The following is an 18821-nucleotide window of genomic DNA, read 5'->3' on the forward strand; positions in this document are numbered from 1 at the left end:
AAAGCCGAATAAAAGCTGTTATTATAGGCGAACTCTATCAATGTCAGATGGTCCTCCCAACTGCCTTCAAAATCCAATACACAAGACCTCAGCAAGTCCTCTAGAGTCTGAATGGTCCGCTCTAACTGTCCATCTGTCTGCGGATGGAAAGTTGTACTAAAACAGAGCTGCGTGCCCAAGGCCTGCTGCAGACTATGTCACAAACGAGACGTGAACCGGGGCCTCTATCCGAAATAATAGTCAATGGAACATCACATGATCTGATGATCTCCCGGTAAAACAGATCTACCAATCGATCCAGGAAATCAGTCTTCCGGATCGCTAACGAGTGCGCGGATTTGGTTAATCGATCAACGATTACCCAAATCGCGTCATAACCTCGTCGTGTCCTCGGCAAACCCACCACAAAGTCCATAGTAATGTGTTCTCATTTCCACTCAGGAATAGAAATCTGTTGAAGTAAGCCGGCAGATCTCTGATGCTCGGCCTTCACTTGCTGACAGACGAGACATCTAACTACAAAATCTGTGATGTCTTCCTTCATGTTGTTCCACCAATAGAAACACCTCAAATCTCGGTACACGCGGGTACCGCATGGGTGGACAGCAAATCATGAGCGATGAGCCTCCGAAAGTAACTCTTATAAGACCGGATGAGACTGAGGTACGCATAATCTACCTCGGAAGTATATAATACCCTCCTCATCTCGTGTGAACTCGGTCTGCTACCCGGAAGCTATCTGGCTGCAAATAACCCGCAAATACAGCCTAGGGCTCTCGGATCCTCGTCCTGATCGACGACAGAGCAACCATGGTAACCAGTCTGTGACCACAACTCGGTGGCAAGCTAAAGTCACTCTAGACTTCTGGCTAAGCGCGTCAACAACCACATTAGCTTTTCCTAGGTGATAGCTAATGGTACAATCAAAATCCTTCAGGAACTCCATCCATCTCCTCTGTCGGAGATTAGGTTCCTTCTAAGTAAAAATAGATATTTGAGACTCTTATGGTCAGTGAGAATCTCAAATGTAACGTCATATAAATAATGTCGCCAAATCTTCATGGCAAAAATAATGGCGACTAGCTCCAGATCATGTACAAGGTAGTTCTTCTCATGCTTCTTCAACCGACGAGAAGCATAGGAGTCCACTCTATCGTGCTGCATCAAAACAGCGTCCAAACCCGGTAGAGATGCGTCGGTATAGAGCACAAATTCGTCCTCTCCAGAAGGTAAAACCAAAAATCGGAGCCAACACTAAACTCCGCTTCAGCTCCTAAAAGCTAGTTTTGCAATCCTCAGTCCAAGTAAACTTCACGCCTTTCAGGGTCACGCGTGAAAGTAGCATAGTTATGCGGAAGAAACTCTCGACGAAAGGTCTATAATATCCTGCGAGTCACAAAAGACTGCGGATCTCCTACACTGATTTCGGCTGTTCCCAACGGTAACAACCTCTATCTCCTGTGGAACCACGGTACACTCCTACTGGTGACCGTGTGTCCCAAACATCATCACAAAAGACAATCCAAATTAGCACTACTGATAATCACATATAGATATTCTCGTCGAATCATCTCTAGATCTATGCAAAGGTGGTGTACGTGACTCACCGCGGATCCGAAATAGATCACAACATCGTCAACAAAGACAATGGAAACCGATCCAAACATTCTAGGGATACCCAAATCATCGAGTCCATGATAACATCTAGGGCACCACAAGAACTAATGGTAAAACCAAGACACATAATGTCCGTATCACAGACATTCCTAATCATAAGATCCTCAACAATAAACAAATCTAATCACCAACGATATATAATCACCAAAGAACAGAACCTCCAGTGTGAGAGCAATGCTCTATCACACGAAATACCACATATGTGGGAGCAACTCTCTACCACAAACAATCCGTAATATGTGGGAGCAACGCTCCACCACAAACAAACAATAATATGTGGGAGTTACACTCCACCACAAACGATCCATAACCTGTGGGAGCAACGCTCCATCATAAACAATTCATAAGTGTCCAAGGCACCTAACTATCTAGCTAGAGACTGCACAAGATCTCTCTACCACAGATCACTATGGGTAGCCTAGGGTATAATCACCCAGTAAGCAAATCAAATCCATAGTCAACTCTATCATCCTCCTAGTGGGTCGGTCACCCACTAATGAAAGAATTAGTTGACAGGGTAAAACAACCAATATCATAATGTAGACATTTAATACCATACACCTGACACACGTGCACACACAACATATGTATGATCGTCATAATCCTCCAATTAGTACTCACCAAAAATACTCACATCATAGGTATAAATCACTGTGATACCTCCAACAATGTATACCGAACCCGTGTGCACATATCATCGTAGGTAAAATCAACAATACCCTCAAACAACACTCACATGACAAATATACACATATGCCAAGAGTATAATCAACATATACTTCCAATAAGACATACTAAACCCAGATGCACTCACAAATCACACATAATCAACAAGATACCTCGGATACCACACCAAACACATATGTACATATCACAACACCGATGTAATAGACAAAATACTTCCAACATGACACTCACACCCATGTACACATACCACGACACAGATTTAAATAGATAAGATACCTCCAACATGTCAATCAGACACGTACAGCTAACTAAATAGCTATAATCCACAAGGAACCTACAATAACCATATCTAAATGTGAATACTCACACTATCAGCAAATGAACTATCCATCATAGAACTTCTTCAACTCATAACAATCATATGTACACTTCATAGTTATGCTTAATCAGCACATTTAATCCAATCTACCACACAAACCCTATGCCATCTTCTAAGTTATCCAATTAGGTACATGCAGTCTAAAATTAAAGTACCCATGGAATAGGATACATCAATCCTCTATACCTGATCGAGCCGACAACGATATACTATTATTTCAGTCCTTTCCACGTCAGTACAAGTCATGTACTTAAATGTGCTATAGATACATAACTAAGCACAAGTAACCCACAAATGATCCTCCACAATCATAAAGGTATATCGATCCATGACAACTCAAATCGACAAACGTAAATCAGTCTTCTACTGACCGATCTAACATGAGTAAATAAATATTTACTGATGAAATTTACTAAAATAAAATGGTACACCACTGGCTAGGTCAACATAAAGATATAAATACTATCCACTACATAACTAATAAAGAGGCTGGTATGTGCCTCAATCTGCTAACCAAATAGTAGTAACAGAAGCTAAAAACTACTGGTGTATGATATGATAAATCACCAGAAATTGTAACCCTTAATCTCTATCAAGGTCTACCCTAATCAGTGATTTACCTAACACATAAAATATATGCTATATCAACTAGACAGGTACTAATAAAGAATACTAATACATGTCATAGACTGTAATAGTGAACAAGGCATAAACTAATCAAAAAGGTAGGATATCATATACCAACATACCTCCTATAGCTTGGAGATGTCCTGCTGCTGCCAAGTCCCAAAATCCAAAAAGTCACATCGAGAAGACTAAAATATGAAATCCGAAACACGAGAAATAAAACTCGTAAGTCGATCTCTGATACCAAATAAATTGGTATCAGATACATCTCGAAAATCCAAAACATATAGCAAGTATCGTATACCTGCTCTGATACCACTAAATTGTCACGCCCCGGAGGAGTCTCTGTCCGAAGAAATTTCGGCAGCATCTCCCCTGTACGGCGGACAATCTGAAACTTTTCTACAAGCACTATATACCTCAGCCACATGCGGCTGGAATAATAACAATAAAAGAAAACAAACACCACGCAGTTAATATCAAATTCAGCCTCTGGCTGACACAACCACGCAGTTAAAAATAAAGCAGCCCACTCGGCTGTACCAAAACCAAAACACAAAACTGCTAGCCGGCTAGACTTACACAACCAATAACATAAATACAAAATACCACATAACAACGTCAACACTCCAAAAATAAAACCAGAGTACAGAGCTAAACAAACTGATACATAAAACAAACAAAACATACGTGAAACCGATAAGTCTTCTGATGTGACGTGGGGACCAGCAGACAGGATGCTCCAAGCGACACCATAAATAACCTGGTACCTGAAAAAGATAGTGTCAACGGGGGTGAGTTCAACAACTCAGCGAATACCAATGGACATGAGTAGTAAGATATATCTAACAGAAATAAACATGGAATACAGCTTCCTAATCATATATATAGGGAATAGGCAAAACCGAAAGGTAACTGAGGAAGCTGTACTCACCAGGAACTCCTATCCAGACAAAAAGGTCGTCAAACCGAAAGTGTCAATAATCCTGTATGCAGGTCAAAAGTATGCATCCAACCAAAATGCAGCAACCAAATGCAGCAAACACAATCATAAGAATATAAATGCATCAATGCATATGATGCTAATGATGCGTCCTGGTCACCCCTGACGCCAGTCAGTCATCTCACACTCAAATGGTGAGACCGAGTGGGTAGGGCTGTGACAACCGTGCACTCTGTCGTCACTGCTCCTGATGAGTGACCGAGTGGACGGGATGCTGTCGGAGTACTCCTGTCCTGTGACCCCAAATCATAAATGGGGGAGCTCAATGCTCTCAACTCCCGGTACACGATGACGGGGAGGTATCTCTGCCGGCTACCACGCTGAGTCACCTGACCAACGGAGCCAAACAGAGTCCACCGTCTGCCGGCTACTACGCTGCTACACTAAATGCCAGCGGAGCCAAACAGAGCGGAACTGACTGCCGGCTACCACGCTGGGTCATATGACCAACGGAGCCAAACAGCAGAACCGCCACACACCTTCCTGATATACCACTAAACCATGAGTGGGGATGTGTGCAGTACATGTAACTGACGATGGGCTCAACCATAGTGGAGCCGACAATCGCACAGCATGCAATCATGATGCATGTCACTATGCATAACAAAAACTGATCAACATAACCATATCCATATATACAAAATGGGTACTGTAAAAGCGATGGTCACATACCAAAACCTATAGTACACAGGTCAGATAGAATATCAAAAAAACCTATGTCCTGAACATAATAAATATGGACTAACCTGATCAGCATAGAAAAATCCATATATACATAATATGGGTACCACAGTATCAGTAGGTCAATCCACGGATCTAGGGCATACAGGTCCTCTATGGTATAGCAACCTAGATCCTAAACATATCTCCTTCCATAACATATGTACCAACAATATGCACATATCAAGAATCAAGGTCTAGGTACACGAATCATATATGATATACAAATAGGGGTACACAAGCCAGTCATGGCATAAAATCTAAGTATCAGACAATCTCGATACACATGACTGAAACCAAAAGTCCAGAACCTAGTCCTAACCTCAGTAAAACATGGTATGTCACTTATTCTAAAAACTAAGATACTCATGGTAATACAGTACTTATGGCAATAAATCACATGATATAAGCACGGATACGTCACAGGCGATAAACCTAACATGCTATGGATATCAAACAGTGACATACCAAAGACAAACATGTTCATTGCTTGTAGTTATAAAATACTATGCATATCCAATGACAATATCATAAAAGATAAGTCAAGAGGTACCCGCCTCCAATGAGAAGATCGTATCCGAATAAATCCTCGTTGAAACACCGTCTCGAATCAAAGTCCTGTAATACATGATATACAGATTTAGCTAATTAAATACAAATTAATTAGCTAAATCAAATCCTCGAGAAGCTAACATAAATCCAGATCCAATCATAAACCCTAATTGGATCACCTAACTCCTCAATCGATTCTAATTAATCCAAAACCTAAAATCCAATTACACATGAATCTAAAACATGATCAACCATGATAAGCATGTATCAAATGCCCTACACCTTACCTTAATTCTCACAGTACAGATGTTAATCCACAACTAGGGATAGTGCTGCCGGAAGGAATAGTTGCTGCTGGAAACCTGAAACACCACCAGCACAATGAATCTACAATTAGAAACCTCCATCCCTAGTTAACATAACCTCCAACCTATACAAGGGCTGCTCACGGTAGGACAAGAAACATAGCACAAACTCGGAAACCAAACCCTAAGCCCTTACCTTCAATCATATCGCCGGATTACTACTGCTCGCTGTCACTTACTCCAGCTCTCGGCCTCCGGCGATCTAGAGCACAACTCCAACAAGGGCAACGGCGCACAAGGCAGAGGGTGCGAGGAAAGGGCAGTGGCTGTGAACCCAAAGCTAGGGCACAGGGGAAACACCGGCAGTGGTACTCAGGTGCCGGTGAGAAGAGGAGCGATCAACTCCGGGGTTCCTGTGGCCGGCGGTGGATCTAGGGTACGGCTGTCGGCGCTTGGGAGAAGAGAGGAAAAAAGGCCTCGCGTCGCCGGCGGCAGAGGTTAAGAGGCAGAGGGCTTCGGCGTCGGCACACACGGACGAGCGACGCTGTACATAGGCGTTTGCTGTCGCTGGCAGCAGTGGGAAGAGGAGATCGGCTCGGGCAGAGGAGAAGAAGAAGAAGTAGAAGAGAGGAAGGATACTGTTCGTGGCCGACGGTTAGGGCAAAGAGGTCCGGGCGACGTCGGGGAGAAGAAAGGAGCGGCTCGGGTGCGCGAGGGAGAGAAAAAAGGATTCGGTAATGAAAAGTAAAAGAAAACAAATAAAGAAAATCAGAGAAAAAGGAAATGTAATTATAAACATTTCCTCGCTTAAATGGGATAGCCTAAACAGGCTTTTCCGGGCCACATTTTTATCCCCGTAAACTCGTTCATACGAGCTCCGAAAAATTCCCGAAAAATTTCCAAAAATTCCAGAAAATTCCCTTATTAATATTCGCCTATTTTCGATATTTTACACCTCCCCTTCAAGTCTAGTCGAAGGAGGCGCAAGTCTGACTGACTAGACCAGGCCCAAAATAGTACCGCTATCGAATGCGAATCATATCACTGGGCTCATCTTATCACGTCGAATGAGTAGCTGTGGCTAGGCCGAGCGAGTGACTCAAGTAGTATTGAGTGACGAGACATAGTATGGTCCAGGCAACGGAGATAATGCTATCAGGTAGAAAGACGGACGATCGAGCCGAGCGCGTGATCGAGAAGATGTTGTTCAGGCAACCAAAAAAATGCAAACCGAGTAATCGAGAGAGCGTCGCACGAGAGAGATGATAGCGATGCTGAGCGGACTATGAGAAATGATGCCAAGTCGACAACCGGACCGATGCCGAAGAGCGGCAGAACGTCAAGAGAGACGCCGAGCGAGCTATCGAAAAAGTGTCGACCGGGGTAGTCGACAAAATGCCGATCAGGCGGAGAGACGCTGAGCAAGTGAGGCAAAGCATGCGACCACGATGATGCTAACCGAGAGATCAGGAGAATGCTGACCGAGAGATACGTGGGATGTCGAGCAGATCGAGCGAACGAGCGGGCGCTGCTGAACGCGCGACCACGAAGATGCCGACCGGGCAATCGGAAGGATGTCAATCGGGCGGATAGATGTTGGGCGGACGATGTCGAATGGCCGACCGAGATAATATCGACCCATAGATTGTAAAATGATGACCGGACCATCTAGAAAATGTCGAGCGCTCAACCCAAGTAGTTTAAGTGTGTCGGTGAACGGACTGCTGAGCGATATCGGTCGGGCGACTATGAGAGTGATGAATGAATGACGCACGCTTGGCAGAGTGGCGAGAAAAACATGTCGATCGAGCGGCGAAAAATAGTGCCGAGCGGATGCCACGCAAGCTATCGGGTGAATGCCAAGTGACCACCCGGGCGAATACCGAACGAACTACGAGGCAATGCCGGGCGAAAGTGGAGCTCGAAAACGGAGCGGAAGCATAGCTCGCAAAATTACATGCGCACGGAAACGAAAATCGTGAGCCGAGCGAGCGCATCACCTGTGAACTAAATGGGATTATAGCCCATGAATCGCAAGCGCACGAAAGCAAAAGTCGTTAGCCGAGCGAGCGCGTCTCTCGTGAGCTGAACGAAGGTGTAGCCCGGGAATTGAAGACATACGGAAGCAAAAGTCATGACCAGAGCGGGCGCATAACCTATGAGATATCCTGGCCCGAAACTAGTGGAGATACTCTCGTTCGCGACCATTGGAGATAGCTCGACCCCGAATGGGGGAGATAAGCTGCTCTGATGCTCCGTGACCAATAAAGACCTCTCGACCCCGGACGGAGGAGATATGAGATCCGACGCGCTGGTCCGAGACCAGTGAAGATTGCTCGACCCCAAACAAGGGAGATAATGAAATATGATATGCTAGTCTGAGATTAGTGAAGACCACTCGACTCCGAACGGGGGAGATAAAATATCTGATATGCTGGTCCACGATCAGTGAAGACCACTCGACCCCGAACGGGGGAGATAGAATATCTGATATGCTGGTCCGCGACCAGTGAAGATCGCTCGACCCCGAACGGGGGAGATAGAAGATCTGATAGTGGCAATCGCTCGACCTCAAATGGGGGAGATAGAAGATCCGATGGTGACAATCGCTCGACCCCGAACGGGGGAGATAGAAGATCCGATAGTGACAATCGTTCGACCTCGAACGGGGGAGATAGAAGATCCGATATGACGATCGCTCGACCCCGAACGGGGGAGATAGAAGATCCGATGGTTACAATCGCTCGACCCCGAACAGGGGAGATCGAAGATCCGATGGTGACAATCGCTCGACCCCGAACGGAGGAGATAAAAGATCTGATATGACGATCGCTCGACCCCGAACGGGGGAGATAGAAGATCCGATGGTGACAATTGCTCGACCCCGAACAAGGGAGATAGAAGATCCGATGGTGACAATCGCTCGACCCCGAACGGGGGAGATAGAATATCTGATAAGCTAGTCTGAGACCAGTGAAGACCACTCGACCCCGAACGGGAAAGATACATGCTCTGATAAGCTGGTCGGTGAAGACACGGGTTTAAGCTCGCCGCTCGACCCTAGGGTTTAACGTCGGCCCTCGACGGTCTTCAAGGCGGGGTTTTTATAATCGCCGCTTCGACTCTGGGGTTTAACTTCGCTTCAAGGCGGGGGTTTTATAGTCGTCGCTTCGACTTCTAGAGCTTGTGGCTCTAATATAATACAATCCGGCTAATCGGTGCGGGAGTCTTCGTAAATACAATCCCGGCTGATCGGCGCGGGAGTCTTCGCAAATACAATCCCGGCCGATCGGCACGGGAATCTTCGGAAATACAATCCCGGCCGATCGGCGCGGGAGTCTTCGTAAATACAATCCCGGCTGATCGGCGCAGGAGTGTTCGCAAATACACTATTGGTCGATCGGCGCGGGAGTCTTCGTAAATACAATCTCGGTCGATCGGCGTAGGAGTCTTCGGTAATGAGCCTGTGGCTCTAGTATGATAGAAACTTGGTCGATCGACACGGGAGTCCTTGCTTGGAAAACTATGATAGATTCTATGAAAGAGAATATATAATGAAGGAACTGACCCGCCAACTGGTAGAGGCTCTGACTCAATTCCTCGAATCCCGAATACCCATGGAGTGAGGAGAGCAGAACATGCTCGTTGAAACCCACCAGGGTAATGAGCATAACAAAATTTGTCGGCCTCGTTCATCTTCACGTTCTAGATCAGGTGCGTTCCCACAGACGGAGCCAATTTGATCTTATCGGGAATCTAAGAAGACGAACCTGCGGGGATGACGTGTCTGGAATGTTGACCGCATCTCCATGACCTGGATGGTGTGTTGTCTCCTGTGTTGACCAAGTCGTCCGATGTCCTCTAGCCAACACTGCCTGCAGCCAGCGACCGGGTTGCCCTGGTCCTTGGTACCTCAATGCTCGAGGTAGGTCCCACAAATGTATAATCAATCAAACAATAACAAGACAACTAGACAAATACAAGACGAGTACAATAACGTACCCTGGCCCCGGGGGCGCCCTCGGATGAGTCGGCGAGCTGATCGAGGTGTTGATCGAGTCGTAGCGGCTCGAACGAGTAGATGGGTGTGAGCTAGCTGAGGAGCTGGATCTGAGGGCGATGACACGAAATCCAATGCAGTAGGGATCTGAAGGGAAGGCACGCAGGCAGAATATGGTAGCGGCTCACAGGTCGGCACACGGCACGCAGGCCGGATAATGCTAATAACTCACTAAAATGATAACGGTACGAAACGAGATAGAACGGATGGATGGCCGACACACAGCAATGGTTAGATCCGCGCAGAAAATGGTGGACACTGATTGTAGAGCCATCGGAGTCGACTATGGGTACGCCAGAGTCGGCTGTAAGGCCACAGGAAGAGGTGGCAGCGGCTGGTAGAGGCGGCGACGGGCGCTTTACAGCGCCAGACGCCGGAAGAGGCGGCGGTGGGCAGTTGCGTTGGCCGCTAGAGGCGGCGGTGGCCGCAGGAGGCGGCAGTGGCCGCAGGAGGCGGTGGTGGCCGCAGGAGGCGGCGGCGATGGCCGCAGGAGGCGGCACCGGTTGCTGGGGTAGCGGCGGTGGGCGCTAGGGGTAGCGGAGGTGGCCGCCGGAGGCGGTGCTGGTTGCCGGAGGTAGCGGCGGTGGCTGCCGGAGGTGACAGCTTAGCTCTTAGGCGACGCCGACGTTGAGAAGGGGCTCCTCCATCGCGTGCGAGCTTGGCGACAGAGACAAAATGAGCAGTCCTTCCCCCCTTTCTAGGTGGCGGTGCTGGAGTGAGGAGGCCGAAGGACAGGAGGTAGAGGAGAGGAGGAGGGGAGCGGCTGGCGTCGGTGCCGGCGAAGAGGAAGAAAGCTCTTCCTTGGCGGCGGAAAAAACGCACCAATCCCCCCCCCCCTTCTCTCCACAAAAAGTGTTGCCTTTTTATCAAAACCCTACTCACGCCAAAAGACTAAAATACCCTTTCCTTTTTCCCCAATCACCCCTCTGTCCCTATCTGTATCCGCATCATACGAGAATTTTCATCTACATTAATCACATAAAAGAAATTTGAATTTCTACTTTGTATACGAAAAAAATAATTATTCAAAGCTTCTGTATCACCATTCCCAAGCCTTAATCTTTGTGCTTCAGCCACATAATTTTTACACTTTCTCTCATCAAACGATAAATTTTCATAGCCACCAGCTTCAATAACAAATGAATGAAAACTCTTACTCAAAGTTATTCCTGCTTGATCATTCAACTCTAATTTCCTCTTAGTTTGGGAATCTAACACTTTGTTACATCTAAAATGTCTTGACTTCCTTGGACTTAATGCATGATTATGTTCAAGTTGAATACTAGTAATGACACATAATCCATCATTCTGAATTGTAATATTAATCCTTGCTTTGCAATCTGTTTTGCTACAAGGTCTAGGATAAATGGAATTTTTCACTTTAGGAGCAATCTTATCATTTTTAGAGCATCCAAATGAAAAATACTTCAGCTGACCATCATCTCCTTTTTTGGAACCTAGCTTTGAAATACCAAAACCAAGACCTTGGGCATAGGATTTGTAAAAACCATGAACTTCTTCTTTAGCTGAAAAACACATCCCAATTTGTGGAGTATCAACTCCGTTTGAGCTTGACGAATCACCCAACACTTGGAAATCACCCTCAATTAATAGTTCTTGCTCCATAACAATTTTAAAACCTAAATTCAAACAAAATAGTTATTAGTAAACGAATAATCAGCTCTGTGACGCAGGACAAAAAACACCATAGTCACATGAACAACAAAATAAGAAATGATATGAGTACTTTGATATAGAGCACAAAGAAGATAAATGATAAGTTGCATCTGTTAATATGATCACAGTACTGTTCTTGCAAAACACAGTATGAATCCGGACAAAATCTATAAAACACAAATATGCAAAATACAGCATAAATCCGCTAAAAATCTGTAAAACACAGCATAAATCCTCAGAAAGCAGATAAGCCCTCGAGTGATTTTTACTTCGTCACTTCCAGATGTGGCGACAGCAGAATGCCAAACCTGGATGACAAAGAAGGCGAAAGGGGCGCGATAGAGAAGACAAACTGCTCGGAAATGGATGGTGGCTGGAGTGGGTTGGTCGCGTCGCGCGGTAGGTTGGGTAAACCCTAGGAAACAAGGGATGCGACACGGGAAAGAGGAAAGAGATCTTCACGTGAAAGCGAAGGACTGGTTTTGTGACAAAATCTCAAACCTGCTCGGAAATGGATGGTGCACTACAACAAAAACCCTCATAGACATCGGTTTTCCACCGGTGTCTATTACATTTTTGACCGATGTCTATGAAACCGATGTAAAAGGTCTGCCATTTTAGACATCGAGTTAAAACCGGTGTAGTATCACTTAACGACACCGGTCTTCGAATCGGTTATTAACCGGTGTAGTGTCACTTAACGACACCGTTTTATCAACGGTGTAAAACCGATGTAATATTGTATCTTAATAACACCAGTTTTGGCAGCGGTATATGACCGATGTAATATTAGTTAATAACACTGGTTTTGCAGCGATGGAAAACCGATGTAATATGAGTATTTTTTTAACAGCACAAATTTGATTTCCGAAACAAGAAAAATCGACAGTAACAAAAAAAATACACAAATATTCACAAATTATATAAATATTTTTCATTCAACAATATCCATAAAATACACAAATATTCACAAATTATATAAATAATTTTCTTACAACAGTATCCATAAAATACCCAAACATTCTTTATACATCAAAAGCTAATAGATATCAAAATCAAGGTAGAACATTCTTTTAACAACATATCAAGGTAGAACCTCACTTCAAATGTAATCTAGCATGCATTCAGTCCACTCGAACCGCACTTCATCAATTTCAACACTGGAGTAGTTGAAATTTGTAAACTGTAAAAACACATAAATAATATATTAGTAAAGATGCAATTTTGAAAGCCGGAAATGGTAAAGATGCAATTTTGAAAGCTGGAAATGGTAAAGATGCAATTTTGATTTATTTATTGGAAATGGTAAAGCTGGAAATGGCCAGTCTAGTTTTTCTGATCTCTATCCTTCTAACGCTTCAAATCAAGCATTTTGAAAGCTTTTCAGTGATCTGATTTTGGGTTGAGAACTACCTATAAACTAAATTTGGAATGCAAAATATCTAAACCAAAGAAAGTCCCTTTCTAATTGATACTTGCAACAAAAATAATCTACAATACTTTATACAAAGTTAATTCATGATCAGGACCCAATAATCCACCATATGTTAAATAACTAAAACAAATGTGTACATGTATCAAATAAAATAGAATACTGAGTTTTTAAAGGCTGCTGTAAAATCTAAAACTTTCATATATGACACTTAGTATATGCTGCTTAGAATATAACATAGATAATTTGCTCCTTCTAATTAAAGTGTAGAGATTGATAAGAACCGACAGCATCATACAACAAATTACTAGGCATGATAATGGTTGAATTCAAAAATCATGGAAGGAGCAAGAGCATCATATAACAAATCAGTGACCCTGAATTCTATTGAACTATTAATCATAGACGAGCACATAGCTGCCAAAATTGAAATAGAGAAGTTCAAAGACTACATAGAAACACATCAAGCACCAGGGGAAAAGCATAGTAGCAGCAAGATCTCAAAAGCTAAGAGACGTTCATAATCAATCAAAATCAATGAGTTTGTATCAATTATGATACTGAAACAGTGTTGGAAAATGCAACAAATTATCTTTAGGGCTTATATGCAAAATGGAAGATATTGTATTATTACCATTGCTGGAAGTGAATCCTTGTGGTCAACTCCAAAATTTTCAATTATATCTTTCATATATCGCATGATATAAAAATCACATTGCTCCGCATCCGATTGTTGAGGAGCCTATGTTAGAAAAGAAATATTGGAATAACTCCTTCAAGGATAGTGAAACAGTTGATAATCAAAAAGACATACCTTGACAACTACCCATGTTGGTTGTTTTTTCCCTTTCCTTCCAGCCTCCGCATTATACATTTTCAAGGCCCTTCATGCATATAACCCGTGGGAATTGTATTGCCACATCAAAATACATACATGTTTCAACAAAGGTAAGAAAAGAAGCCAAAAAACTTACATGTTGACAACATATTTCCAATCTTGATCACGAATGCGGTGACTAAGAGGATCCAACAAAAAAATAATCTCCTTCTCAATATTGATGATAGTCAAAATCTAGTGAAAACTACACAAAGAAATATAATTAGTGTATATATGCATCTTGCAAGTTCTCAAAATATACAAGTCAGAGTGATATATAATATTATTCTTACTCACCCAACGTTGCATGGCACAACAACCAATTGACCAGATGAGGTACCAATTAGCCTACTGCTTAAGTAACAAGCCCTTTTATTCAACTGTTCTTGGATGAAATCTCTATTCTGATTTCTTGATGGTACATATTCCACAGGCACTGGATCCACCAATCTGAAATCTTGCAGCAACATCTTTTCCTGTATCTTTCTATATAGATGCCTACAATTTGAAAATATCCCCAAAAAATGATGAAATCTAAATTAATGAAACACATAAATAAAGTCCAATTCAATTGAAAGCTTACCACATATACACAACTATGCAAGTGTCTGTGATTGGCTTCAATTCACAAAAGGGAAATATGTCATCGCAATTAACATGGACTGTGCGCTCCATGCCAAATACATCAGGAACTAATTCCAAAATCACATTCTCTGTTTCAGCAAGACGCTAAAAATAACTATATAAGGTGTAAGGGTCTTGGCACATTGGACGATTGTAACTTAGACTTCTCTTGTCTGTTGTCAACTTTTTTCTTCCTGGTCTTCTACATATGTAGATGCAACCATATATATATTAGATATGTGACATACTTTAAATGTACACAAAATTTAGACAACACTTTATCACATTTACCTCATCCCGCATGCTGATTAAGTGCACAGGCCAAGCCACATGGCCACCTACAGCATCCCCAATACTCTGACATGCAGATGGGATTGCAACAGACAGTGGTGCTGATTGATCAATTGCATTATCAATGGCAATCCTCATGCAATTCACGGGTAATGGAACATCATCAATAAAGTTGCCAGGTCCATTAACAGAGACAATTGTCTCGTATGCAACAGTCTTGTCGTTAGGCTGCAATAACAACATCACTGCTTTTTCCTATAAGACAAACAATTCATGAATCTTCAACATATAGTGCTTTACAAGATTCATTAGATACTAACGATGAGATAATAATATCAACGTGAAATATATATTTAACCTGTAAAGCCGAATCCTTCTCAATAAATTTCACATCATCATCATCATGTTCTTCTAGGCCTTCATTTGAGAGGCGCCTATGACGTTCAACTTAAGGTTTTATATCGAGGAGGCATTGTGGTTTAACTGAGCAGCTACCCTTCTCCTCACTCTCAAATTCTCGACCAGATAGTTTCAACACCATTGCTTCCAATTTTTCTATTCCGTCACCTTGGTCAGAAAGCATAGCTTTTGCCTCCTTAAACTCTTTCTGTTGCCTTTCATAGGCAGCCTTATCAATTTGCACCTTCCCTCTAGCAACCTTGAAGAAGGATGATGGAGTGACATTTGCTCCTATGCCTCTCACACGTCCACCATGTTCGTTAGAATTCAAGGCCTTCATGAGAATATCTTCAAATGGTTTGGTAAAGGGCATCTTACCATCCTTCTTATGGACAATATAATCATCCTGTCATGCATCCAAATACAATAACTTTAAATATATACATATATCATATATGTACAAAATAAGCAATTTATGTATACTTTTGCTTACAATCTTATTCACTGTTTGCTTCAACTCATCGCCAACAAATTCCCCAGCTTTGTTGAGCCGCCCTCTCTTCCAGAGGATGGCTCTGTTTATCTCATCGTCATCACATAAAACACTAGACTGTAAGCAAAAAATCACATGAAGTCAATGTACTCAACACCAACTATGACAACCATAAGTAGGAATTTAATGTTAACTAAATACTTACTATTTCTTCAAACAAACCCGCATATCCTTTTCGAGAAAGACGATGAGGGTATAAGTTTGCCTTGCTTCTTTGACTTTGTAGTTCACTTTTCCTCTACATAGTGATAGATGAATTATAACCACATATATCAACTAGAGTTAAAAAAGACCACCTTAAACAACTTACTATAAAATCTTCAGACATCCGATTAATCACAAAACTACTCCAATCTTCACGTGAAATGCAATGCCCTTGAGGTACCTTGTTGAGAAGCTTCAGATTATTTCTATTTGGTTGGATGAATGTCCTGGTGAGGTGAGTTTTATACTGACACCACTTTGAATTTACATAACTCAAACACCCATTCCTCCATTTTAGGTCTAGTTGATATGTCAACTACACAAACAAATATCTTAAGTAAATTAATAAAAGAAAAGAAAAAAAATGCATCACATAATAATAAAACCTGAGTAAAGCTTCATGGCCCCTGCAACTAGAGAAAGTACTGCATGCCGATGATCAGAAAGAGAAGTAGCTGGTTCAAAGACATTCCCAGCAGCACTAAATTTCCACACCAATATTCGTGCATCCTGCACAAAGTTAAGGCATAGTTGAAAACATTCAAAATGTACATTACATGATGTATGGAGATCATGAAATGAACAACACGCACTAAAATAAAGGTATAACAAATAATGTTAGACAGAAAAGAAGCACCTGTGTCCCAGCATATAGCATACCATTGCCAACGGTCAAAGCGTAAACTTGCCCGACAGGGCCATCAAGGCCTTGTTCTGTTGTTGTTTGTGTGTTCCATGCCTGAACCAACATACAAACAAATCCATTTCTCCATTTCCTTATATGACATGATGGTAACATATTCTAAGAGCTCTGACCTTGACAGCATTCACAACTCCAATAAATAACCAAGGGCCTTCACTGGTCATACATCCAACCTCACCTCCCATATTGATGGCTCCAACGCACTTCCACAAAATTGCAAGAGTCAGGCACTATGTGATTCCTTTATCGATGTAGTAAAGGAGTTTGAAGAGCATCAATACCTTCCCAGTTTGAGTATCCCAAACACGAACAGACTCATCCTTGCTACAAGAGTAGAGTTTATCAGACCCTGAAGGCAGAGCGATACCAGTCACTACCTATCAGAATATTCAGACTATCAGCCACCAAAAGCAAGTGAAGCAAAAGAAACCAAAAAAGCCACCTTTTGATGCCCCTGGAGTTGGGTCAAGAGAGAGAAGCTACACTTATCTCCGAAACTACAATTTCCAGCGAGGAAGTAATTGCAGATTTTGTCGGGAGCCTTGCCACCCGCTCGACCCTTACCCCACTTGGAGGGCGGCGCACCCGCAGAGGCAATATTTCTAGACATGTGGCCTTGCAAGTGCCCCCGCTTGGCAGCGCCATCGGCGAGCACGGTCTGCTGCGGGTCGCTATGGAGAAAGGGACACGGGTGACGGCTGCATCGCCCCACCTGCCAGTGGAAGCATACCTTGTTGCTTCTGTCTGGAACCTGAGACGGCCCCGCCCGCTGGTAGCCCCTCCTGTTTCCGTACCGATCTGGTTGCTCGAAGTCCATCAAACGACCCAAACAAATAACTCAGATGCAATCGGAGATCCAGGAAGATGCCACAAACAGGATGATCCCAAAGAGCGATCAAAGTCGGCGAGGAATGCCTCAAGCCACAGATGGCGCCCCTTGGAAGACGATGAACAAGGCGGCGGGGCAGTGAGATTCGCTGAAAAACCCTAGAGATCCATGAGAAGCCAATCAAGATGAGAAAATTAAATTTTGCATACTGTGGACAGTGCGATATAAGTTTAGGTTTGGACAAATTTCAACTAAGTAATGGTGGAAAAATTAAATTATTTTATTTTATCATAGACACCGAATTTTAAAAATCACTGTTAAAATCGGTGTCTATTAATGAAAAAAAGCGCTCATAGACATCGACTAAAAAAACCGATGTCTATGAGTGAAAATCTGCGCTTATAGACATCAATTTTTGAAAAAATCGGTGTAAAATATTCAAAGACATCGATTTTTGCTTAAAATCGATGTTGTTCCGCCAATGTCTATGAGAGTTTTTCTTGTAGTGGTGGCGGAGTGGGTTGGTCGCGTCGTGCGGCAGGTTGGGTAAACCCTAGGAAACACGGGCAGCGACACGGGAAAGAGGAAAGGCATCTCCACGGGAAAGCGAAGGGCTGGTTTTGTTACGTTTGTGAGTAAGATTTCGTGCCGTGTTATTTTTTTCCCACATAGGTTGGATGACTCATTCGTGGAGAGTTTCGTGCCCTTTTTTCACTTAGCATATCATTTCTCTTATTTTTTTTCTACGTAGGCTGGATGACTCATTTGTGGAAAATTTCATGATTTTTTTTCACTCAACGTATCATTTCTAAAAAAAACAGGTCTAATTTGTTAGTTGTTTCATCTTGATTTTTTAACCTCTTATATTGCGTCGTGAGCCATGCTTCTTGGTCAATCTCGTTTAGACGATTAGGATAACTTGGAGCGTTTATGTATAGGATGAGGAATATAGATAGAAATGATGTCCATCATCCATACCTTCCATGTTTTTTCGATAATTATTTTGCCTTTTATTTCGCCTTTCAGATCATTTAATCATATATTTATTATTTGTGTTAATTTTGATTGATGGAGAAATTCTCTTTATGTGTTGATCTTGGAATAGATTGATGAAGATATTAAAAATAAATATATTTATTTTTTATCATAATGATCATCTTGACCGATTGACAGGACGCAGGACTACTGCAATCCTCTTTTGCCAACTTACTCGAGGATCTGA

The 18821-nt window shown here is 42.8% G+C and overlaps 2 protein-coding genes across 5 annotated transcripts; both read right to left on the minus strand.

Moving 5' to 3' along the window:
- Window positions 1–14458: 14458 nt before the first annotated feature.
- On the minus strand, window positions 14459–15522 carry LOC121980311. 3 transcript variants are annotated; one of them, XM_042532300.1, is made up of 3 exons: window positions 15270–15522; window positions 14912–15166; window positions 14459–14494 (listed from the first exon to the last, which is right to left on the minus strand). In XM_042532300.1, exons 2-3 carry the CDS (start codon window positions 15152–15154, stop codon window positions 14483–14485), a joined length of 255 nt encoding a protein of 84 aa, XP_042388234.1. In that variant the 5' UTR covers window positions 15155–15166; window positions 15270–15522; the 3' UTR covers window positions 14459–14482. The 3 variants fall into 3 exon arrangements, 2 of the variants coding, with proteins under 2 accessions (XP_042388234.1, XP_042388233.1); XR_006111485.1 differs by lacking the exon at window positions 14459–14494 and adding an exon at window positions 14592–14819; XM_042532299.1 differs by lacking the exons at window positions 14459–14494; window positions 15270–15522 and adding an exon at window positions 14592–14822 and having other exon boundaries at window positions 14912–15246.
- A 367-nt stretch (window positions 15523–15889) lies between these two features.
- Window positions 15890–17755, minus strand: LOC121980309 (zinc finger CCCH domain-containing protein 17-like). 2 transcript variants are annotated; one of them, XM_042532298.1, is made up of 7 exons: window positions 17254–17755; window positions 17052–17143; window positions 16884–16973; window positions 16705–16806; window positions 16454–16577; window positions 16174–16383; window positions 15890–16101 (listed from the first exon to the last, which is right to left on the minus strand). In XM_042532298.1, exons 1-6 carry the CDS (start codon window positions 17585–17587, stop codon window positions 16310–16312), a joined length of 816 nt encoding a protein of 271 aa, XP_042388232.1. In that variant the 5' UTR covers window positions 17588–17755; the 3' UTR covers window positions 15890–16101; window positions 16174–16309. The 2 variants fall into 2 exon arrangements, with proteins under 2 accessions (XP_042388232.1, XP_042388231.1); XM_042532297.1 differs by having other exon boundaries at window positions 15895–16101; window positions 17052–17147; window positions 17213–17755.
- Between the last annotated feature and the right edge of the window lie 1066 nt (window positions 17756–18821).

The sequence above is a fragment of the Zingiber officinale genome, chromosome 5A, assembly GCF_018446385.1.
Source record: "Zingiber officinale cultivar Zhangliang chromosome 5A, Zo_v1.1, whole genome shotgun sequence".
Lineage (NCBI taxonomy): Eukaryota > Viridiplantae > Streptophyta > Magnoliopsida > Zingiberales > Zingiberaceae > Zingiber > Zingiber officinale.